Consider the following 25,286-nt stretch of genomic DNA (forward strand, 5'->3'; position numbering starts at 1 on the left):
ACATATAATAATATATTACATTAATTTGTTCTTATCTAAAATGAAAACAACATTTAACATACTTTTTCCCTACTCAAAGGAAGTGTACAGAGGAAGAAAAAATAAAAAATTCTTCATCTTGCCAGTCAAGGGTTGCCATCACCATCTGAAACCAATCTTGGAATTGCTCCCATCCACCCACAGTTACATAAATGTGTGCATATGTCGCATTTTGAATATGTGTATGCATGTGTGTCTATGAGTCTGCCAGGAATCAATAAAATCATTAATAACCAAAATGTAAAGTAAAATGCATTGCTTGTAATAACTAGTACTTTACTTTTAACATTTGGCTCCCACTTATATATAACAACCATTTAAATTCATATGCACAGACTACACTCTCTCAAGCATATTGATGTCCAGAAACAGAAAGGGGGGAAAAAAGAAAAAAAGAATGGGTAAGAGGAAGAATTAAGGAAAGAAGAAAATGTGAACAAAATAAATGGAAGGAGGACATTGGAAGAAATAGTTGGAGAAAGAAAAGGAAAAGAAAGGAAATGAGATTGCTTTATGTATGCTTTAAAACAAATTAAATTGTCCCAGGGAAATGCTCCAGGACTACTAATCTTCAAATGCAACCCTCCTCTTCAGCAATGTTGTTTACAACCTTTTTTATTCTGCACATTTCCATATCTTACGTTCTTGTCGTCTTCTCAGCAACTCTGTACCACACCCTGATTAATAGGTACCTATTTGAGGAAAATGTTATCCATATTTTTCTTTAATATTATAAAAGAACACAGAATATATAGGCAGCCTGCAAGACATATTTCCATTCAGATGATAATCACTAGAAACAGTCTTATTTCTTGCCAAACTGAGGCAGTGGTGGTGGTATCTTGATGTCTTGACCTCTCTCTAGTTTCTTTTCACACTCAACCATATAGTTCACACCATCAATGACTAACTGGACAAGTTCCACCTGAAATAAAAGTAAAGGTTTCTGATATTAGATTACGAAGCTATAAGATATTGATGATTATTTACCACAAAGTTTATTATATCTTCAGTAAATTATATTTTACAATTCTTCCTAGACTATGCCATTTCTTAGTTCTAGGAGAAAGGTGTATTGTGAATAATCCATCTCTTGTCATTTTGACATACTATGTGTGTTGAAATTGGCCACGTGGAAGAAAACTAAGTTAGAACATGAAAGAAAAGTGCAAGCATACACCTATAATGCAAAATGGTTAAATCTAGAAAGGTTTAATCTACAACTTTAAAAAAATGTGTGTAGCTTGCCCTTCAGATAAAGCCTTTACATGGTAATACCATGTAGTCCTTTCTTTTGTCTTTTAAAAACCCAAAATTGTGGAAATGCTAGATTAACACAGTTTTTATATGTGAAAATGCTGGTTTTTTTCTGTCATCAGCAGAAAAAATCCCAGGAAAGGTGGTATAAATATGGAAACCTTTCTGTATTTTGAAGAGAATACAATGGGGAGGGGGAGCCTTAACAGGGGAAGGAGGAGAGGAGATCAGTGCCCATTTTCCAGCTTCTCTGTTCCAACTTGAGGTCCTGAGTGCTAACCAATTTTTATTGGTTCTGTTAAATGCCAAGTTCATTAGTAGTAAGAACTTCCTCCTCCATCATTTGATATTGGAGGAGTGGGGGGGCCTGGCGTGTGTCACTGAGGTCTGGTGAATGAGGATGAAGGGGTACCTCTGCCCAAAATTTGCTTATTTGAGTTGAGGGCATAGATAAGAGGTGGTATAGTTTTTAAAAAGACACTGGAACACTAATATTCATCTTTATTTGGAGCAGTGGTCCTTAAAATAGGAGTAATTAAAAGGGTAAAGAATTAACAGCACTGGAAAACCTTACAATTAAGAGCAGAAATATTCCATTCTAGTTGTAATTCTACACTTAGTTTTGCCTAATCGGTTGTCCTACTTGGAATAGGTTCAAGGTTCAAGGTTCATTTTATTTATATGCCGCCCTATTCCCGGCGGGACTCAGGGCGGCGCACAAACCCAAGGAGGGGAAGGGAAACACAAAAAGTACAACAAAAAGTACAGGGCATTTAAAACAACCAACAGCCACACGATTCGAGAGGGGAAGGGAACTCATCGACCCCAGGCCTGCCGACACAGCCATGTTTTAACGGCTTATCGGAAGGCCTGGAGAGAGGTGAGGGTCCGAATCTCTGCGGGGAGCTCGTTCCAAAGGGACGATAAATATAAATAAATATTATTCCATGTAGTAATACTGCATATGGATGTTTAATTATACAGCTGGCCATCATCACCCATGGTTTAATTATACGTTATTTTCCGTCCCTCTAATGGGTAAATACAGACCAAATTTCATTAGCTGAATAAGGGTTTTCACATATCTCTGATTCTGGCCCTTTCCTCTGTTTGGAGAAAGATTTTTTGTATATTTTTTGTGACTGTAGCCTATGAGGAAAATGGCATATATGTTAAATAAATGAAAGGGTGTAAAGTATATTTTTTCAAGATCTTTTTATGCATCATAAAAACTAATACAGTGTGTTTTTCACTTCTGATTTTTAAAATCATTTTTGTGGAAGGATAGGCTACTACACTTGATCTTAGCCAAAAGGCCGAGAAGGATAGGCTACTAGAGAACCTATAAGCCCCATGGCCTTTTCCTTCTTTCTTCCTTCTCCCGAGATAAGATGATCCATCTGCCAATCAAACATCAGCTCCCAATCAATCAGGTAGGGGAAGATTGGGGAAGATGTCTGCCTGGGGAAATAAACAGAATCAAAGAAACAGGGATAGTGCAAACTAGGACACAAGAGGCCCTAGTTCTTCTTTGCCTGAGACTGGCATGAGGAAAAAGTTCTTCTAGCCGTTTCCATAATCTGAATCAAAGATTTGAAACAAGAGAAGAGCCAGGAAGCCCAGCTGGGAACACATGAGTGGAAAGGTGGAGAAACAGACTTGGACAGAAGAGAAATAGAATCCAGAAAGTAAAAAAATATTTGAAAACAGTTGGAATTATGAAGGAGTATTGCTCTATGGAGAATGACAATCAAGGTACGTAGGATTTAAGACAAAAGAAATTTAGAGGTCAGCAATAAACAAATGTGTTAGAGATACAGAATAGAAAGTTAGGAACAACCACCGAATAGTAGAATTGTGGGCATTGAAACTCCCTTTTGCGATGAATAGATTCAGTTAATCACATTTATATACTTTTTCAAATATCATACAAAAAATTACAGCCTTTCGTGATTTTATTTTCCCTAATATTATCCACACATATGTTAACATATTTATTTCTTTTATTTATTTATATCGCCGCCTATCTGATATACACAACTCTGAATGGCACACAACTTTAAAATGAATAAAACTGTATGCAGGTTGTTACAAATAAAGCAAAAATAATATATACACCTGCTGGAGTATCATAGAAAGCAAAGCTAAGACACAAGCTTCATCACACACACACACTCAGGGCCAGCTCAGAAGTCACTGAGTTGGGTAGGGATTGTCCCTCAAATAAGCGAATATATTGTTGATATGGCAAATACTTTCAGACACTTAGCCCCAAAGGCGCTTTTTCAAGACTTTCTGGTTTTTCTTTGAAAACATTTTGCTTCCTATCTTTCAGCACCTCTCCATTTAATAATTAGGAAAGAAAGACCATGAGACTCCATACGTGGAAAATCAAATGTACTTTTACTAATTAAAAATGGTTAAAGAGCGGTTGCATAGCGAAGTCTGATTAATTGCTGCTAACGTACCTGCCTCCCAACTGCGTTGCAGCAGCCCTCCCCTCGCTCCTCGAGTCAGTAGCCGAGCTGGCAATTGAGTTCCCCAGGCTTATGGTTCTGGGGGACTTCAATTTGCCATCGCTCGGTGAACACTCTGATGGGGCGCAGGAGTTCATGGCTTCCATGACAGCCATGGGCTTGACCCAGGTAATTCGAGGCCCAACCCACTCAGCGGGTCACATGCTCGACCTCGTATTTCTCTCGGAGCAGTGGATGTGTGATCTTGGTCTGAGGGGAAATGATACCATACCCCTGTCGTGGTCAGACCATTGCCTACTGAGGCTTGACTTCCGGAGGCCAAACCCCCACCGTAGGGAGGAGGAACCGACCAGGTGGTTCCACCCCAGGCGACTGATGGACCCCTTGAGGTTCCAGACGGAGCTTGGGGTTATTCCCGATACTCTCGCCCACAGTTCGGCGGAGACTCTGGCTGCTGCCTGGTATTCGGCGGCATCGGAGTCTCTTGACCGGATTGCGCCACTACGGCCCCTCCGGGTCAGCGGATCCCGGAGACCTCCTTGGTTCACCGAGGAGCTCCGGGAGAAGAAGCGCCGGAGGAGACGCCTAGAGCACTTGTGGAGGTCCGATAAGTCCGAGTCGAACCGAGCACTATTAACAACCTGCACCAAGGATTACATCAGGGCACTTAGGGCAGCAAAAAGATCTCATATTGCCACCTTGGTTGCGTCCGCTGAGTCCCGCCCAGCCGCCCTGTTTAGGATAACCCGTTCCCTCCTAAATAGGAGGGATACGGGGGAACCCTTGCAGGGTAGAGCTGAGGATTATGCCCAATTCTTAGCGGACAAAGTTGCTCGGTTTCGGTCGGACTTGGACTCCACCGCAGCAGATCCAGCCGGGACACAAGAGGATCACTTGGCAAACCATCTCTGGGTTGAGTTTCAGGATGTTGCCTCTGGGGATGTGGACAAGGCCATTCGAGCTGTGAGTGCCTCCACCTGCATTCTGGACCCGTGTCCCTCCTGGCTGGTTGCCAACAGCAGTGAGGTGACACGTGGCTGGATCCAGGCGGTCGTAACTGCCTCCCTTCGGGGGGGGGCACTTCCCCGCCGCACTAAAAACGGCGGTGGTGAGACCCCTCCTGAAGAAACCATCCTTGGATCCAGCCATTTTAAATAACTACCGTCCTGTCTCCAACCTTCCCTTTGTTGGGAAGGTTGTTGAGAAGGTGGTGGCCTTCCAGCTTCAACGGGCCTTGGATGAAGCTAGCTACCTTGACCCCTTCCAGTCCGGCTTCAGACCCGGTTACAGCACAGAAACCGCTTTGGTCGCATTGACCGATGATCTCTGGAGGGCCAGAGATGGAGGCCATGCGTCCATCCTGGTTCTCCTTGACCTCTTGGCGGCTTTCGATACCATCGACCATGGTATCCTTCTGCGACGACTGCGGGAGGTGGGGGTGGGAGGCACTGTTTTGCAGTGGTTCTCCTCCTACCTCTCGGACAGGTCGCAGTCGGTGTTGGTGGGGGTGCAGAGATCGTCCCTGAGGCCCCTAAAATATGGGGTGCCGCAGGGCTCGGTCTTATCCCCCCTACTATTTAACATATACATGAAACCGCTGGGCGAGATCATTCGGAGGCACGGGATAAAATACCATCAATATGCGGACGATACGCAATTGTATCTGTCCGCCCCGTGCCAACTCAATGAAGCGGTGGATGTGATGAACCAGGGTCTGGAGGCCGTTAGGAACTGGATGAGCGCTAACAAACTGGTACTCAACCCGGACAAGACCGAGTGGCTGTTGTGTTTCCCTCCCAACAATTTGGCTAATGTTCCATCTATCAGGCTGGGGGGTCAAATTTTATACCCCTCAGATAGGGTTCGTAACTTAGGAGTCCTCCTGGATCCACAGCTGACTCTCGATCATCACCTGTCGGCTGTGACCAGGGGGGCATTTGCCCAGGTTCGCCTGGTCCGCCAGTTATGACCCTACCTGAATCGGGAGGCTCTCACAACAGTCACTCGAGCCCTTGTGATCTCTAGGCTGGAATACTGCAATGTGCTCTACATGGGGCTGCCCCTGAAGTGCATCCGGCGACTGCAGTTAGTCCAGAATGCAGCCGCGCGAGTGATAGTGGGCGCACCGCGGTTCGCCCACGTTACACCCATCCTCCGCGAGCTGCACTGGCTACCTGTCGATCTCCGGGTGCGCTTCAGGGTACTGATGACCACCTTTAAAGCACTCCATGGTAGTGGATCTGGGTACTTGAGAGACCGCCTTCTGCCGATTACCTCCCTCCGACCGATTTGATCGCACAGACTGGGCCTCCTCCGAATTCCATCCGCCAGTCAATGTCGACTGGCGATTACATGGAGGAGAGCCTTTTCTGTTGCAGCTCCGACCCTGTGGAACGATCTCCCCGTCGAGATACGCACCCTCACCACCGTCCAGGCCTTCCGCGCAGCCCTCAAGACCTGGCTCTCCCAACAGGCCTTGGGATAAGTCCTTAATTTGCCCCACCCGAGTGTTGAATGTAGAATGCATGTTGTGTTTTTACTACTTATCTTGTTTTTATATCGTTTATTGTGTATTGTACCCCCTCCCTAATGGCTGTAAGCCGCCCTGAGTCCCCTCAGGGAAAAGGGCGGCCTATAAATTTTAATAAAATACCTAAAAAAAAATACCTAAAAATACCTAATTAGGCGCGAAAGCAGTTGATATATAGAATAGCCCATTCCACACCCCCTGGCATCATAGGCCTAGTCCAATCATAAGTCCTTCAAGTGTCAGGTATGAGATAACTTCAAAAGGCATCACGAAGATGGAATGTCGGTGCCGTTAGTCCAGGCGGGAAACACCCACGCATGCGTAGTCTGACCATCCAGTGAACTCCAGAACATTCCTCCAGCACATCGAGTAACCCCACCCAAATACCATGCCCTCCCTCCCCGTTTCATGGCAGCTGAAGCAACAGCAAAGCAGAAGCTGACACTATCTCTTCAGCTCTGACTGGAGTTTGGGGAATTATACTCCTTGCAGACAGCTAGTCATTTGCATTCTTTTAGCGAGTCATTAAGCCACCTGGAGGTTTATCTGTGTTGTCAGGATCACCTGAGTGGTGCGAATGGGTGTGGAGGCTTCTTGGAACTGTTGAAAGGACTGGGTTGTAGACTGGAGGTAGAGGATGTCCTATCCCCCCCAGCCTCTGTTGAAAGAGGGCTATTCAATTTGGACGCATATGGCCTCTTTGACTCCTCTTTCAAACCAGCAGTCCTTTCTGTCCAAAATTCCCCACCATCCAGTGAGAGCTGAAGAAGCTTCTTGGATGAAAAGTGAAATATCTTCAAAGAAAAACCAAAGAGTCCAGTTGCCTCTTGAAAAAGCACTTTTGGGACAACTGTGACCTGGATGACTGAGAATCCATAGACATTTAGACATTTAGGCAAATAATTGTTTCTCTTCGGTGTTGGGCCCTATTTAAAAAAAAAACTAGGCAGAAACTTACCTCTGATCGGCCCATGCGATCTAGGTTGGAAATATCATACACATCTGCTACAGCCGCTGTGTCAACTCCACCTGTGCCACGCTTCTGAAGTCTCAGATTTTCCAGGATCTTTGAAAATCTGGGATCCTACAATATAAGGGACAATTTCTTGAAAACAAAAATATGGAGCCTTTTTTTACAACATGCATGTTTGTAAACACTTGTTAATCTAATCAAACCATTTAGAGGAAGGAGGTACATCACCACTGTTTTACTTTGTTGGATTGATTTTACAGGCATCACAAAAGATTGTTTTATGTTTAGGAGTCATATAAATTGCTTACATACTTTGCTAAGTTTTGGAAGTTTAACATGAACTCCTGCACGTAACCCAGTTCCTAGATTAGATGGACAGGTCAAGACGAATCCTAAGTGTTCATTCCACATAAATTCCCATCCTTGTTCTCTAATTAACCTCTCAACCTGGAAAGGAAATAAAATTCAATGAATCACCATAGCATATTAACATGCCATCTGTGCACAGTACTAGTTGTCTATATCCAGACTGTTGTTTGTCAAATCCACAAGCTTCAACAGTCTGCTTCAAATAGAATAAGAATATTTTATCTATCAAATAAATCTGTAAAGCATAGAGTTTCAGAGGCCAGATAGAACCCTATATTAGATCTTCACGCTACATGTTTCCGTTTCGAGGACAACATTACTGATTTTAGTCAGAGCTTCCATTTAGAGATAAGGGTGCTAAAATTTATAATCTTGATTTCTCGGCTGTTTAAAGCTTTATCACAGCTGAGAAACTGATCAGGGCATTTTCAGTTATTCTAGCTATAGTCTTACTTAATAAAATCTGTTGCCATTTTATGAATTTTAGCTCATCATTTAATACAATAAATGGTTAATTTGCTTATGACAATTAACCTAATCAAAGGGCACATATTTAAAAATTATACGGTATATTTTGTTTTAAGCAGCATGTTAGAAAAGTTGTTTTTATTGCAAGCAGAGGTGGAGGCCATTTTAACACAATTCTTGCCACTTGTGCTTTGTAAAACTTCAAACCCTGCCTCCTATTAAACTAAAATCTGGTTCAGTCACAATTTAAACCTATATACATATTAAAATAATTGTTGTAATTAATATCCTGCGCACACCGAACTGGCAGTAATGCTAGCAGAAACCTACCCCTGCATGTGATGTATCACAACTTTTCCCTCTTTGCTAAAACGGGGGTGGGCATGGCCAGGATGTGACCAATTTGGCCCGCAGGCTGCGAGTTTGACACCTTTACTTTAGTTGAAGAACTGGTGTCTGACATTTTTGCCCGAGTTCTATTCCACTTGATTTGAGTGAGTATCAAGTCTTACTTGCTTAACAACAGCAAAGTCACTCATCCCTTCCAACTTGAGAGAAACAAGTTGATTTATAGAACGCAGTACAGGCTGTGTGGTACCTACTGCCTTATTCTAAAAAAAAGGCAATAAATTGAAGAAATAGCTCCTACGTTTCCTTCCTCCCTACGTTGCTTCTTGTCCCAATTACCTCACTTTAGTTTAAAGGGCCCTAACTCTGCTACTATAGGATTCTGCTTTACTCAAACGATATCACATACAATAAAAAGAAAAATTAGCAGCAATAACATAAAAGCACAAATGGCTCTTATATTAAAATCCAAAAATACATTTTTAACAGTCAAAGAAAAGCATCCACCTCTATCAATCCACGACAAAATCTTTCAAAAACCCGCTTCATGTTGCCACCTTTTTCCATGGAGATCACCCTAATGTGATCCTCTTCATTGATCCAGATGAGGAATGTTTTATCATTGTTGTGCCTGATTGAGAAATGCACAATTCATTAGTGTTCTGGTCACAAAAAACTTCAAAAGCATCATCACATATGCTGGTCCTTTCATTTTACCTTTCCCTTTTGTTATTTATCACGTTGGGACTTCATGGTGGCATCAAAAATAAGAGTAACTCAAGCTCCCCAAAGCTACATTCCTTTCTTGACTATCAACCACACAATCCCAAATTTCCAAAGCTCTACAGCTCTTACAGCTCTAATCCTACTGGTAGTGAACTGCTGCCGTATTAGAACATTTTGAAACAAAGGCAACATGAGGCTTATGCTGCTATGGGAACTGAAAATGGGAAAGCATGGAAGCGCTTTTTGACTGGAAGAAGATGAATCTGCCTCTCAAGTTTAAAATGTTATGAAATAGGATTGATGGGAGATACATCATCTTTATCTAAATTTTCTCTAAACTGACTTGTTTGTTGAAAAATACAAGGAGTAACTGGTACAGAAATGGAGGAAATGCCAGTGAAATACAAATTTATCAGAAGAGAGGGCCCTACTGCAAAGTATAACAGCATCCAGGTCAAAAAAAGTGTGTTGTCTGAGAAAAGTGTCTTCTGCATTCTGCCCATTCTCTTTAAATAATCCAGGTATTGATGGCAGCACAAAACTAACAGTGTTTCTCAGGGTTGGCAACCTTAAATGTGCAGACTTCAAATCCCAAAACTGTCAGAATATGGCTGAGGAATCCTGGGAATTTAATTCCACACATCTTAAAGTTGTCAAGGTTGCGAAACATTGCACCAGATAATGCCTGAGACCTTCTTTGAAAAGTTGTTCCTTCTCTACTAGAGAGTAATATTAATTTTGCACAACAAAATAACAGTTGCTCTCTTAAAACCCCTTAAAAGATCCTTTAATGGGAATTGCAAAAAGTATTGTCAGAGTATTGGAGTGCCATCAACTTGGATGTGGCAAAGCAGGGATTACAGGAACTTTTTAATAGCAGGAGTGACAGAATAATTATGTAATATGAAAAAGGTATGAACACAAGATTTTTAGGTATTAACCTTATTATTTGTAACAGGCTGAGTAGCACACATTAGAGAATAAGGATTAAAATAATGGAGATTATCATGTAACCGTGCAAGGAAAAACTGAGTTAAGGGGGAACATTTGTTTATTATGTTTATCTTTAAGATGATTTAAAACTTGATGAAGCAGACAAGTGACGGTATCCCATTGAATGTAATAAAACAGAGGCTAGATATTCCCCCCCCCTCCTTTCTATTTCATTCTACCAAGATAAACTGCACCACTGTTAAGATTTCTAATTCAAAGTCCAAGGTTGCATTTTCAATGGCTGAAGATGGTTCATCAGCTGGCACCTTTGAGACTTGGAGTGTTTTCTGCCTGCCTGTTCTGCCCACACATTCTGACATCCCGCCTGCTTTAGCAGCACTTTAGTCTCAGTCGACTTCACACACGATCTGCTTGTTGCTGCTAGTCTTGTTACAGAGGGTTGGTATAGAAATGTCTTTGGCATTCCCTGCCAGCGTTCAGTACAGTTCAGTACTGTAAGGCAAAAGAAAAACTTCTCTTAAATTCTCTCTCCAGGGCAGCTGGGACTAATTAATTTACTATGTATTTGATTTATACCCAGCTTGTCTGATCTAGTGAGCATTTGAGGCAGCTTAAAAGTTTTAGAAATGAAACTAGAACATAAAGAGGTTTAAAATATAAATTGAAACTAACAGTAAATAAATAAAATCATGTAACAATCCTTTGAAGAAAATGATGTGTCTTGGCAGATTTTATAAATATTGGGGCAGGGGGCGAATGAAGCTGCCAAGCCTGGAAGTAACAGGATTAAAGGAAATGTCTGACAGTAGCAGCATCTTCAAAAGAACCTCTTGGGCAGGTCTTAACAATAAGACAGTTTTGCGGCATATGAAGTAGAAATTTGGATAGTCAGATCCTAAGTTGCTTAAGGCTTAAAAGCTCAATCAAAATAAATTCATTAAACAAAGGCTACCCTCTTTCCCTGAAAATAAGACCTCCCTGGATAATAAGCCCAATCTGGCAATTGAGTGCATGTGTTAAAATAAGCCCTCCCCTGAAAATAAGCCCTCCCCAAAAATATTGCAACGCAGCAGCAACCATGAGGTGACCACGTTCACTGCCTCCTGCACCTCAAAAATAAGATGATCTCCCTGAAAATACGGCCAAGTGCTTATTGGGGGGGGGCTGTCTTATTTAGGAGGAAACAGTTGGTGAGAGTCAGCCTTTTGTAGCAATGAAGGCATTAGGCTAGAAACTGGGGGACCCTGAGTTCTCATCTCAACCTAGGCACAAAGCCAGCTGGGTGACCTTGGCCCCAGTCATTTTCTCTTAGGAAAGGAGGCAATGGCAAAATACTTCTGAAAAACCTTGCCAAGAAAATTGCAGGGACATGTGAGACAGTCTCTAAGAACTGGAAATATTGGACAAAAGAAGAAAAAAAGCAGTTGGCCAATTAATACAGGTTGTTTTGTGCAAGCATCGTATAAACTTTGTACCTTGCATGCAGCAGAAAGTCCCTCAAATTCTACAGTTGTATATCTATGCAGTTTATTTTAATTTTAAAGAATAACATGGTTGTCCATCTTATAAATAACAATCCTGGGTAGCTGAAAGTGAGATCAGTGAAATAAAAAAAGTAAAACAACATTAGACTAACTTCAGTCCTAAACCCTATAGCATAGTGCAATTACCTTCAATGGACTACACTGCAATAACTATGACATTGCACCAGATCCTACTGATTAAGAAGAAAAAGCCTAGTGCCATGATGGCAAACCTATGGCACGCATACCACAGGTGGCATGCGGAGCCATATCTGCCAGAACATGAGCCGTCAGCTCCAGCACCCATGCACATGCCAGCCAGCTGATTTTCAGCCTTCCGGAGGATCGGGTTCATTTACGAACTTCCTGTTGGCCTGTCGGGCCTGTTTTTTGCCCTCCCTGGGCTCCGGAAGATTTCCTGAAGACAATTCAGTGACACAATTCATAAGAAAATTTTCCTGGACACAATTTTGGCATGCGTTTACAAAATGGTTTGCCATCACTGCCTAGTGCAATAGAAATGACTGTGCAAAGGTAGTTCTTAGCTTCATAGCTGCCCCCAGCAAATGCAGTAAGAGTGGGAGGAAAAAGAAAATTGTCAAAACCTCCTTTTGTTTGACAGAAAATAGTAGCCCCATCCAAAACTGCAGGAACAACAATATCCAAGTCCAGTTTTCATCAACCAACAATACTTTTCTGGATTTAATTTCAGATGATTTATCATATAGCCCATTATCGGGATTAGGCAATGTGAAGTAAATAATAAGGAACAATAGAGCTAGGAGACATTAGCATGAAGTTCCCTCTACAGTTTCATGAAAATGTTGAACAACATTTTACCAGCACTACCTTCTAGACACAGCCTGATAGGTTGACTAGACAATGTTAATATGATGCCCAGGGTTCAATCTCACCAGACAACCCAGGAAGATATTATGGTTGATGGTACTAAAAACAACCAGAGACCCAGGAAAATTAGTAGAGTTGTACTCCCTCACCCCATTTTCAACACAGGAAGTCTACAAAATAATGAAATTACCAAATAATTTCAACACAAGATCCTAGCCTGGTTAAAGTGAATCTAGAAAGTCAATATTATTCAGTATTATTCAGACACATCTGGAGCTAAGAGGCCATAATCATTTTTCTAATCATTTTTCCAGAAAAGGAGCATTTTATATACTCCTAGGGTAAAAACGCTTTTCGCCAATAAAGGATTTATTACTGCCTTCTTTAGGCAAAGGGAACACATATTGATCACATGTTAAACATGGATCCTGTCCTGATCAATTTAGTTTCCAAAAAGGGCAAGAGAAAAATGAAGAGGTGATAGACATCATCTCACTACATATCTGTCTACTTTCTTTGGAAGAATAAGCAGAACCATTAATTGTTAAATTTATATTTTGTGATCTGTCCCAGTTTGAAGTCCAAATCAGGATAGACTAGAGGCAACTGATTTTACCTGATGGAAATTGTTAATGAGCCGCACTGACCTGGTTGCTTGCATTAACACTTTATAGTGTTTTTGTTGTACCAAATTTCTAAAACAAAGGCAACAGAACTGCTTTTAATTTAAATAACTTATCCCTCCTTAAGGTTTCTTGAGCAACATGCTTTTGGACTTTCCTTAAAAACCAGACTGGTAATATCCTTTGTACTAATATTGGTAGAACCTTTTTTACATTGAGAAATTAAAAAGTATAAAATAGTTCACCTGTTCAAAACTGTTTCATTAAAGAAAGCAATTTTACTTCTTTTATTAAAGAAAGCAAAAAACAAAAAAGAGAGATAATTGCATTCCTTTGGCATCTCTCTCTCTATATATATGTAGCCACACACACATGCATTAGTGCAAGCAAAGTATTGAAATCATGCTCCAGAATATATCTATGGACTTTATTAGCTATTTTATGACAATTAAGAATAGAAGCAAAGAAAAGGGTCCAAATCCCTAATTTCTTTTCTTGTTATTGTTACATCTTTGATCACAGATGTTTTTAATTTAAAAAAAATAGGCCCAGGGTCATGGACAGCCCTAAAAACATTCTTTTTGGTGGTCCTTGGTGTTCTCTCTGAGCATTATTGATGGTCAGAGAAAGAATGAGACATTGTAATGTAAGATCTGGAATACTCATCTATTCAAAAAACAAAACAAAACCAACATTCCTGAATTCTACCTTCTCACATCACCAATCCAAATATCTGGCAGCTGGTCAAAAGTAACTCATGGCCACCAAAATATTGCTTACTGCAAGCTTAAAGATGATGTACTGGAAGAAGAGACTGTGTATTCCAAACATGCTCAGAATTAGGAATAGTAGCAACTGAGTTAGAAACTAGTATACTTATTTGTTCACATTGAAAACGTGCACATCTCACATTTCGTACCATATTCCTCTGGCATCTGGCCAGTCACGGGCCATTCCAGCACACGTTAATAAAGGGGAAACTGGCTTATCAAATAGGAAATGGTCCTGGAAACCAGCATAATTCAAGGCAGAGGGAAAGAACAAAAAAGAAAAAAGTTGAATTATAATGGTGAATCAGTTCACAGAGGTAAAGAGTGCAGAAAAATAATACTTGTTTTTCCTCCCTGGAAATAAAAAATGGGGTTTCCAATATATATGACTATGTTTTTAATTTCATGTAGTTTAAAGTTGTAAATTTCATGTAGTTTTTAGTTGTAAAGAATTGTAATATGCTAAGATAGAAAGAAATGATTAAAGTATTAAAAGTATTTTAAAATTAAATTAAATTATGCTTAATACATTTAAATTCTACTTAGGGTTAAATTAACTATAAGGAATAACAGAATAAGATTTGAGTCACACCTACAGCTTTTACATAATATTTAGTTAATCAATACCCACAAATAAGATTTTTTTCAGACATGAGGCTTATTCAAATAAGAATAGAAATAAAAAAGTAATTTATTCTAACATTTTTATATTGCTTTTGCTGATTAATTCTGTTCTTCCTTTCTAGTTAGTCCTCAATTACAACTCAGTTTTGTTTTATGTTTACTTACAACTCTGTTCATTAACACATTTCCTAAGTGTTCCTAGGAGTGCAGGATATTTGCATTTTTTTAAAAAACATTTATTTTAACCCTAACTCTACCCAGACCTTCACATAAATATATTTCAAATTTTCAATTCACATTTTTAAATAAATGGATTATGAATTATTGTATACTTTCTAGAGTTATTTGAGGATGTGATATTCTTTCCAGAATTCCACAAGTAAAAGAGATCTGTTAAATTCATGTATGTTTAATATTGAGCGAGGTGGCACAGTGGTTAGAATGCAGTTCTGCAGGCTACTTCAGCTGACTGGTAACTTCAGTTCAGCGGTTCAAATCTCACCAGCTCAAGGTTGACTCAGCCTTCTATCCTTCCGAGGTGGGTAAAATGAGGACCCAGATTGTTGGGGTCAATAGGCTGACTCTGTAAATCACTTAGAGAGGGCTGTAAAAACACCATGAAGCGGTATATAAGTCTAAGTGTTATTGCTATTGCTTGGATCTTGTCAGAATGCATAATTTGCTTCTGTTGTGATGAGGGGGAAGAAAAATCAATTCCAGCTGAAAAATGTTGATTGGTTGATATTCAACCGGCAAGGAATAGTTTGTTATATTGTGTGATGAAGAAAATAAATCTAACCAACAAAATGGAGACCGTACCCTTTTTTCTCCTGATCCTTTAGATATGACCAGGGTGAATGCCAGTTCTTTGTCTAATCCTATCAGAACCAAATTAACCCTCCCTGGCTGCCCAAGAGTAACTCTCTTACCTAATCAGCTTAACCAATCTTGGTTGATCTCAGAAAAGCCAAGCAGAATCATTGGAGAGCCCCAAGAAAACTCAGAATTATAAATAAAACTGGGAAACTGAAAGGCCCAGAAGAATGCAAGGACAATTAGTTCTATGTCTTCATACCCATGTCCATGTAATCTCTTCAAGAGAGACTCTCCACATTGTTAGCCTTGTTATCTATGTTCAAGTCCCAGGTATGGCATTAGACTTACATCAATTAGCTGTTGTTGATCCTTGTCAGACATAGTTGTCAGGCTGTAATATTTTCCAGCCAGGTCTTGTTTCAGCCCAGACAAGGCAGTGACAACAACGTTCTCAACAGCTCTTCTCTCTGCCCTGGAGCAGGCGGGAGGGAGGCTCAGGCCACGAACACTTCGTCCCGTGCGCACACGGGAGGATAAAACATAGCGCTCATCGAATTGTCCTTGGGCAATCTGTCCAAAATCAAATAGTTTGAAAATATATTGAGACAGTTGTGAATTATACCTAAAGATACTCAGGATTGGCTCCAGATATTTTGGTGAGCAAGAACCCTAGTCCCTACTTCAGCCAGTGGTCCCAAGATTAGCAATGTTATTACAATGCCTCTAGAAGTAGATTTACAACACCTGACTCTGAATTTAAAAACACAGCATTAGTTAACTTTTCTTGATAAGAAAATGTAGTCATCTAAATTAGAAATTTGAATGCTTCATTCAGTTATTCATCAAAAAATTGCTGGCTGCTCTATTTCAGCAGTGAACTTGGTTGAATACTACCTAGCTGTAATTTTCCTGTTAAATTGTAACAACGAAGTGACAAAATTTAGAAATTATTAAACAAATATATATTCCTCACTAAACACATGGGGAATATTTATTTAATTCACTTCAAGTAAATTAAATTAAAACAAATGTAGTTTTCATCCTAGACCAGAGGTATTCTGCCGGTTCGTCCCGGTTCAGGCGAAAAAGTAGTGGGGGCTGCAGGAGACTCCGCCCATCCGCCCAGACCGGTAGCAAAGGTAAGAGGATTTCATGCCTGTAATAGACCCATCTACTTTCTGCATGTAATCCCCAACATTTAAAATGATACCATACTAGTGTCCTTAGGAGAAATCTGACAGCACAGAGTAAAAATAGATATTATCCAATTAAGATCTGAAATACGAATATTATTTGTAACTCAGAACAAAAGCCCTGAAATGGCTGGACAGGAATATGGAGAAAACTGGCTTTGGATTTGGAAGCAAGGGAACAAATCTAGGAAATAAAGCAGGTGTAATCTATGAGCATTTCAGTCAGAAATTTAGGAAGGTGTGTTTTTTTTCCCCATTTTAAACCTGAGAAAAGTATGTAACTGTCCAGAACAAAAGTACTTCTATACTTTGTATAACTGCAAGATCTGCATGCCATATCTCCCATATGAATTACCTCTCATCCCAGAGCAGCTTTGGGGCAGATGGCGGGATAAATAAAAAACACAATGCATGTGGGTTATACCCTTTGCAGCACTAAGAGGACACTTGCTGAGTATCCTATAGTTGTTTTAATGCAGCACACATTTTTGTTAGTTTGTTAAGGGAGTTTTATCTGGTTTGTCTTGTGGTATGTTTCACTTGGTCCTATTCTTCTGGCTGTCGCAAAATAGTTTTTGAGAAGGTAGTACTGAAATATTATTATCAACTATAATATTCTTTTACCACTATTCTCAAACCAGTTTTGTCTTCAGGTTTTTTTTTCTTTAAGACTTAAGTTAGGTCCTACCTTTGAAGAATCCAAGTCAGTGTGATGCTTCATTAGTTTGGGGTCATAGCCATTATGTCTTACTTTGATAACAGGATCAAAAATCTCAGCAAATACCTGTCAAGACAATAAAGGGTATGATTTTCTCCTGTTTACTTTGTATTTAGTTCCCCCACCCCTTGTGATTTCTTTTTATTTCTTAATCATTTATTTTGTAGGTTAATTATTTTGTTCAGGCTATCTGTGCTCATACATCAGTCTGAAGAAGTGCACAAAATTCTCAATAATATAAAACAATCACACATATGCTTAACTTTCTTGGTACTTCTTTAAATCTGATTTGTTTTGAATAATTTTTAACAAATGCCAGTTTGCCTTCCTGAACAAGATCCTCAAGCATATTATGGTATGTCAGCTCCAAGAATTCTACAATATGTTGATTAGCTAAAAGGTAAAGTAAAGGTTCCCCTCGCACATATGTGCTACTCGTTCCTGACTCTAGGGGGTAGTGCTCATCTCCGTTTCAAAGCTGACAAGTCAGTGTTGTCCGAAGACATCTCCATGGTCATATAGCCGGTGTGACTAAATGCAAAGGCACACGGAATGCTGTTACCTTTCCACCAAGGTGGTTCCTATTTTTCTACATACATTTGTACGTGCTTTCGAACTGCTGGGGTGGCAGAAGCTAGGACAAGCTGGGATGCTAGGGATTTGAACTGCCAAATTGCTGATCTTTCTGATCGACAACCTCAGCATCTTAGCCACTGAGCCACTGCATCCCTACATTGATTAGCTAGCCTCATTTAAATTTTGGCTTCAAGCATTTTGGGAAAAGAAGGCTTTGACCACCCTGATAGGTGATTGATGCAGGAACCTAGACTTGGGGAAGGAGGGAAATTCTTGGGTGGTTTCACTTTGAAGTCTGAATGCTATATTGAACCATTGACCATATGGGCCTGGGACCTCGGAGCCTCCCCCCCTCCAAGATTCTGCCACAAAATCAAAATTATTTGTCAGTCTATGCTGAAAGCATGGTGTTATGTTCTGAGCAGCCGCCAAAACAAAGAGTTTAAGCGGGAAGCAATTCGACACCTGATTGGCTGATCGTTTGACAGCTCCCGCATAAATAGGGAGCTGTCCAACGAGCAGCGGCGGCATTCCTGTTCTAAGCCGGTTCTGAACTGTTAGCTTGTACTTTGAGGGAATAAACTTGTTAGCCTTTTATTCCTGTCTCCGCCTCAGTCCTTCTGGCTACCCACAGGTCCTTGGTACACACCACATAGACTATTAAAATCCCATCAAACAATCATGAGAAGTGTTAGAAGCAGAGAATGCATCAGTTTAAATTTTTAATATAATTAATATTAATAAATATAATTCATACAAACAAAAGCTGTTTGGGGTCTCCATAATTTTTTAAAATGGGCAGAGATCTGGAGTCAAAAACTAGTTTAAGAAATGCTTTTGGTGTTCCCTACCTAAAATATCACAGAGGATACTTAAACAGAAAGGAAGATATTTGCTAAACAGGATTCCAAGGTTGTTCTTGGAACTACTAAACAAAAGCAAAAAGCAAAAGACCCATTATCACATTTTAAGATTGTTCCCTGTGGTTACTTTGTTCAAGTTTAATAAGAAATAAATGAAAAAGGGCAGGGCACAATGGGCTGCAATGTGCCAGAGAAAAGTTTATTGTTTAATAAACTTCCCAGGCATTTTGAGACCCCTCTTTCTTCCATTGCATTGATTTAATAAGGAGAAAAAAATAGAGGAACACAAAAAAGAAGTTTGCTACCTTTTCCTAGTTTCTCTAAAGCTTTGGAAACATTTGCTTTGAAAATCTACAGGAATTATTTATTTCCTCTTGTTTCTGGGGAGTAGTGCAAGCCCTGCTATGGAGTTTTTGGCAAAGAGAACTTATATCTGATCACGCTGTTATATACTTCAGGCAAACCCAGGAGACACTGGGTTGGCTCTGCTTATTTTATTCTGCCAAACACTAAAGTGTTGGATTCTGTTATTATAGGAAGATAATAAATAAAATAAGAGTTTACTCTTCTTATTCTAGACCTAGAAAATTAGTGCATAAATATTTTAAGAGGATTCTTCATTAAAAATACATATATATACTGTGTGTGTATATATATATATATATATATATATATATATATATATATATATATATATGTGTGTGTGTGTGTGTGTTTATTTGTGCTGATAAATAATGTGACGAGCCGATTGACAGATGATGGAAGCAGTTAGCTTCCTCCCATAATTGGGGTTTACCAGGGGTTGTGACACTAAATATATGTATATGTATATGTATATGTATATGTATATGTATATGTATATGTATATGTATATGTATATGTATATGTATATGTATATGTATGTGTATATGATGTATATGTATATATATATATATATATATATTACATACAGACTTCCATCTAGATTTTGCAATGCCTCCAGTGGTGGGTTTCTCCCGGTTTGCACCAGTTCGGTGGAACTGGTAGTGGAAATGGCAACTGGGTTGCTGAACTGGTAGGGATGGCATGCTTGCCATGCCCCCGAACTGGTTCCCCGGTCACCACGACATCTTTTTTTTAACATTTGTAATATTCTGCACGTGTGCAGACCTATTTACAGGCTATTGCGCACATGTGCGGAGCAAATCACAAATTGTGCACGCACCAAACCATCGTAACTGTCACCAGAAATCCACCCCTAAATGCCTCATCCTGTCTCCTGTTAAACTAAGTATGCAGATACATGCTTGTATTATCAAGTTGTTGAAATCTCAGCTTTTGGTTTGGACACTGGTTGTTCATTATTTAACATTCTAATGGTGTATAGAAAATGCATAATAATGTGGATGTAACTGTTTACATAGCTGATTTTTCATGTGAGAGCAGCTGGATACTTTTACAACAGGCTCTTACTTCATTTCATTGACAAGGTGGCTCAATTTTAAGCTCAGCAGACAAGTCAGCTACTGGAAGCCAATACATGTTGCCTTCTGTGCTGCATTTTATTATCCAAGACATGGTTATGCAGAGTATGTCTTTTTATGTTTTTTTTTTTATTTCTTCACTAAATTTCACCCAGAGAGATTTTAAAAAAAAACTTCTGCAAACTTCCCCAAGGACAAAAACAAAATACCAGGATTAATCCTATGGCTTGAATTTTGTGCTGACCTCCTTGTCTTCCTAAAAGCCTGCCTATGTGCGATGTATCCATCATTCTAAAGTAGAATAAAATATGAAGTAAAATATAAGAATGAAGACGTGGCATAAAAGGGACAGTTCGAAGCTTGCTTAAAGGGACAAGGAAATGTCATCAGCCTCTAACCACAAGATGTTCTAGCCAATGTCCCTATGTCAAAAGTTCAAACCACAAGGTTCAAATAAAGTCTGTCAATGACACATAGTCAGTGGTGGGATTCAGCCAGTTCGCACCTATTCGGGAGAACCGATTGTTAACTTTCTAAGCAGTTCGGAGAACCGGTTGTTGGAAGAAATCTCCTTTTGTTTTTTCCCCACTTCACAGGGCTAATCCTGTAAGGAAGGCAGGAAGGAAACATTCTGGGGTTGTTTCTAGCCTAATTTTTATTGCCCTGCTTACAGAAACTGCCTCTCTGGTTAACCCTTCTTACATTGTAACAGCTAAGGCGAAGTGCCCATCGACATGAGTGATGTTGAGTTGGCCACACCCACCCAGTCACATGACCACTGAGCCACACCTACCCAGCTGGTCATTAGGGCAGAGAACTGGTTGTTAATTTATTTGAATCCCACCAGTGCACGTAGTCCATACCTGTGTCTCAAGAACAAAAGGAGAAGTGAGACCCCCATCTACTTATAAGGCTTTCCCCCCAAAATAACCAATAAGAAAGGAGTTAAGTATTTCCCTGTTGCGCTGCTTTTGAGAATGTATAAGGACGTGTGCTTCGATAATGAAGGTTGTTCAGAATTTGCAATGTTAGCTACGTCCTAGCTTTCTGAACCTGGCTGCCAAATAAACTTTTCCTGTATCCTGAGAAGTCTAAGCCTTTCGTTTTCTGCATCAATTCTCTAATGTTTTTATGAAGTAAATGAAGATGTTATATGATACAAACTGTTTCACCTCATAGGATTCTTCATCTCCTGCGACCATGCCCACTGTTTTAATGAAAGGGTGTCCAGGATTATCAACACCAGTTTGGATGCACTGATCCAGTGTGTAGCCACCAGGAGTCATCTTGTCCCTCAATTTGGCATAGATTGTTGGAGTGAGGCATTCAGCCATGCAGTTGTTATGTTTGCGAAGATCAGGGTAGTCTGCACTGGGTACAAAGAAATGTAAAGCTTTTGTATTGAGCAGGAAATGCTTGTTTCTCTTCACTTCATCAATCACTTCATCAATAGAAACTGTGGCCTAGGCATTCAATCAACACCTTAAATATTCTAGAAGTCTTGGATGCCTTTAAGAATGAAAAGTAGTCTGTATGTATGAATTTGATAGTTTGAGAAAAACAGCAGAAGACTGATAACTCAAATGGGCATTTATGTTTTGTAAGAAAAACAAATCTAACAGTATGACTTTGGAGTATGCTGGTTTTCTAACTGCAGAGTTAGTTTCAGTCAAGAATGGCAGCACTTGGGTAGATGGAAAGGGGGAAAATACCTTCAAAATACATATTTGTATGGTTCTCTTTCACTTCCAAAACAAGATGCATGAACTTAAGGAATAACTGGTATGAATAAGTATAGTTTTATTATGTCTGTTTACATTTTATTTCTTTATGACGTTTCCATCCCATCTTTCTTCTAGGGACACAAGGAAGCTTTATACGGCATTTCCCCTGCCAAATTTTATCTTCACACCAATCTTGCAGTATGTACATAGTGGCTGACCCAAAAAGATTCAATTAGCCTTATGACTGAATGTTATTAGGACCTGGGTCTTCCCGGATCTAACCCAACCAGATTAGGTATTCAGATATGGATATTTTGCATCCTAATATTACAAATCAGATTTTAACAGAAGAATAATAGGTTGCCCAATTATTTTATGCCAACCAATTATGAATTAATTCAGTGAAAACAAACCATTTAGCCACTCTCAATCTTACCTATCTTATATAGTTATTGTAGAGATTAAATAAAAGATATCACTTGGAGAAAAATGGGATATCACTGAAATGAATAATATTACCTGTTAATTATTATTAAAGTTTTAGATTAGAATCTTGTAAACACTTGTAAGATAGTAGGTCTTATGAAATTAAATAGTATATTTCTAAATAAAGAGATTCTTCTAATCATATATTAATAACACCTGCATATTGTAGAGAAAGCGCGATAGGTTTAATTTATAATAGTAGCATTGGATTTGTGCCAAATCACTAATCTGAAACAACTTTTTAAATTCAGCTTCTGTTTTCCCATTCATTTTACCTCATACTCAATATTAATTTTTCTCTATTTGACTTTGTATCCCCTCAGTTTATGAATGAGATATTTGGCAACAATTTAAGATTTCGCTCTTCTCCATTACTTTATTGGCAAGGCTTTTGGAATGCCAGATTTCCCATATTCCTAGTTCCCTTTGCATTCTGGGAAATATTTTCCCTTCCTCCTGGTTTTCTACATCAATTGCAGAGGTGGGATTCACTAACCTTCCTTACCAGTTCGCAAATGTGAGCGCGTGTCTGCACATGCGCACAGCCTTCTGCCCATGTGCAGTGCTCGCGCATTATGTTGAGATGGGTGGGCAGAGCTCCCGCACCTGCCACTGTCAGTTCGCCCGAACTGGAGACAATGGGCTGAATACCACCTCTGATCCATTGTCAAATTTCTTAGTCACTGTATATGCTATACTTTCTTTAAAAAAATTTTTTTTAAAAAAACTTTATTACGGATATTCTTCCTTAACCTTCTTACTGTAGAGAATGTTCAACAGATATTTTAAGATTGTCAGACCAATGTATTTTCAAATATCTGAATCAAATTATTACCTGGGAGGAAATAATTTCTTATGTCCAAAAGATTCAGCTTTCACATTTTGCTGATTTAAAAAGTATCCAGTAGCCACAGCTCCAGTACTGACTGTTGCAACTAAAACAGCAGTTCTTCGACCAACCAGGAGACGTGCAAATGTATTAGCCATTGCTTTTCACCTAAACTTTTTCTGAAAGATGCCTGCTGTCAAAAAAAGTGAAAACCAGGGTGATCAGAAGCACATATATACTCAGTAGAACAAACACAACACAATATTCATGCAGTCAAACTGCATCCTTTGTAGGACTCTTCTTTCATGGCAGTCAATTATTTTAAAAAAATAGATCAATGGAAAAGCTGAAAGTAATTGGAATGTTATTTATTTATTTATTTCATTTAGTTTGTCAAACATGTATGAAATAACAGGTATAAGTATAAACATGGACATAGGAAATGGGTACGAATAAATGGGGACAATAGGACAGGGGCGGTTGGCACGCTGGTGCACTTATGTACGCTCCCCTTACAGACCTCTTAGGAAAGAGGTGAGGTCCACGCTAGACAGTTTAAAGTTAAAGTAAAGTATGTAACCACAGAGTTGGGTATTCCAGGCATTGACCACTCTGTTGCTGAAGTCATATTTTCTGCAATTGAGTTTGGAGCTGTTTACCTTTAGTTTGTATCTATTGTTTGCCTGTGTATTATTGTGGTTGAAGCTGAAGTAGTCATTGACAAGTAGGACGTTGTAGCAGACATGTTATATCTACTTTGAATACAATGTATCCATTAGTCTTACGTAATGCAACAGATTTTCAGTATGATGAAAGAAGAGTAAGTTGTCAATTATATCATTTGTTATACATCAGGTATTTCTTTCAAGGACCAGGTACTAACGTTTTCTATCTCATGTGCCAAAATAGTTTTGTGGGTTTTGGTACAAGATACATTGATATGATGTAGCAGAAGAATAATGTCAATTGCTGCTCCACCATAGATAGCACAACTTTTTGACCGGATCTAAATAATACCCTATTCAACTTTCTGAATTTTTCTGTTGAATTATTATCTGGAGCTGGACTAGGAGGAGCTAGTCTGCTCTCACCACCAGGATTTTCTGTATAGAGTGGCTTTAGAGGATTTCTGCTCAGCCTCAAAGCTAGTAGGTTATAAGACTCCATAGGTTTTATAAAAGGTAATGGTAAGTTTCCCCCATACAGTTGTGTCTATCAATGCTAATCTCTGTTTCTTATCTGAGGGAGCTAGCATTGTCCAAAGGCATTTCCATGGTCATGTGACCAGCATGATGATATGCTGAGGCTCAAGGAACTCTGTCACCTTCCCACAGAAGTGGTACCTATTTATCTACTCGCATTTGCATGTTTTCAAACTGCTACGTGGGCAGGAGCTGGGGAAAGTAACAGGAGCTCATCTCTCACACAGTGCTTAGGTTTTGAAACCTGAGCACTGGTTGTCCAGTTGACAAGTTTAGTGCCTTTAATTGCTGAACCTTTATGGGCTTTATAGAAGTCTATATATTCTATGGTATTATTGTTTAAATTCGGTGGGTGAAACCGTGTGAGGAATTGGTGTTGAATGCTACTAGTATACTAATCATACTTTCTCTATTCTGCAACAAATGGGCCATGTCTGCATGGATTGTTCAGAGCCAGCGAATTTGAATGCTCAAAAGATGGAAATACTCTAGATTGGCAGCTTTCAGATCCAATTAAGACTTGTATATTCCTCTTTTGCAGGTCATATGTCCAAGCAAACCAGACAATTTTTTTGAAACCAGATATGAAATTAGTATTGATTGCCACTCAGAAGCTTCATGTGTTCCAGAATATAGTAGCAAAAACTCTTTGAAAATTGCAGAAAAGGTAATAATAATTTTTTTAATCCCTAAGCATTTAGAGGAAGAAGCCTTGCTAAAGAAAAGTTGGCATGGAATCTGCAAAGGTAAGTTCTCTCACTCCATAATGAACTTTTTAAATTGATAATGGTTTGGGATGGTTTGTTTGCTTGTTTAATGCTTCCAACTGTGCTAAGCTTATTTTAGAGCTTAATCTCTATATGTTGCCAGTATAACATAGAGAACT

The 25,286-nt window shown here is 39.4% G+C and overlaps 1 protein-coding gene across 1 annotated transcript; it reads right to left on the bottom strand.

Annotated features, from left to right (window-relative positions):
- Positions 1–23,383, bottom strand: CKMT2 (creatine kinase, mitochondrial 2). Its single transcript, XM_032213945.1, has 9 exons — positions 23,205–23,383; positions 21,332–21,530; positions 17,228–17,323; positions 15,695–15,916; positions 14,056–14,141; positions 8,969–9,092; positions 7,589–7,723; positions 7,262–7,387; positions 1–964 (listed from the first exon to the last, which is right to left on the bottom strand). Exons 1-9 carry the CDS (start codon positions 23,354–23,356, stop codon positions 845–847), a joined length of 1,260 nt encoding a protein of 419 aa, XP_032069836.1. The 5' UTR covers positions 23,357–23,383; the 3' UTR covers positions 1–844.
- Positions 23,384–25,286: the final 1,903 nt, after the last annotated feature.

This window comes from Thamnophis elegans, chromosome 3, assembly GCF_009769535.1.
Source record: "Thamnophis elegans isolate rThaEle1 chromosome 3, rThaEle1.pri, whole genome shotgun sequence".
Taxonomy (NCBI): Eukaryota; Metazoa; Chordata; class Lepidosauria; order Squamata; family Colubridae; genus Thamnophis; species Thamnophis elegans.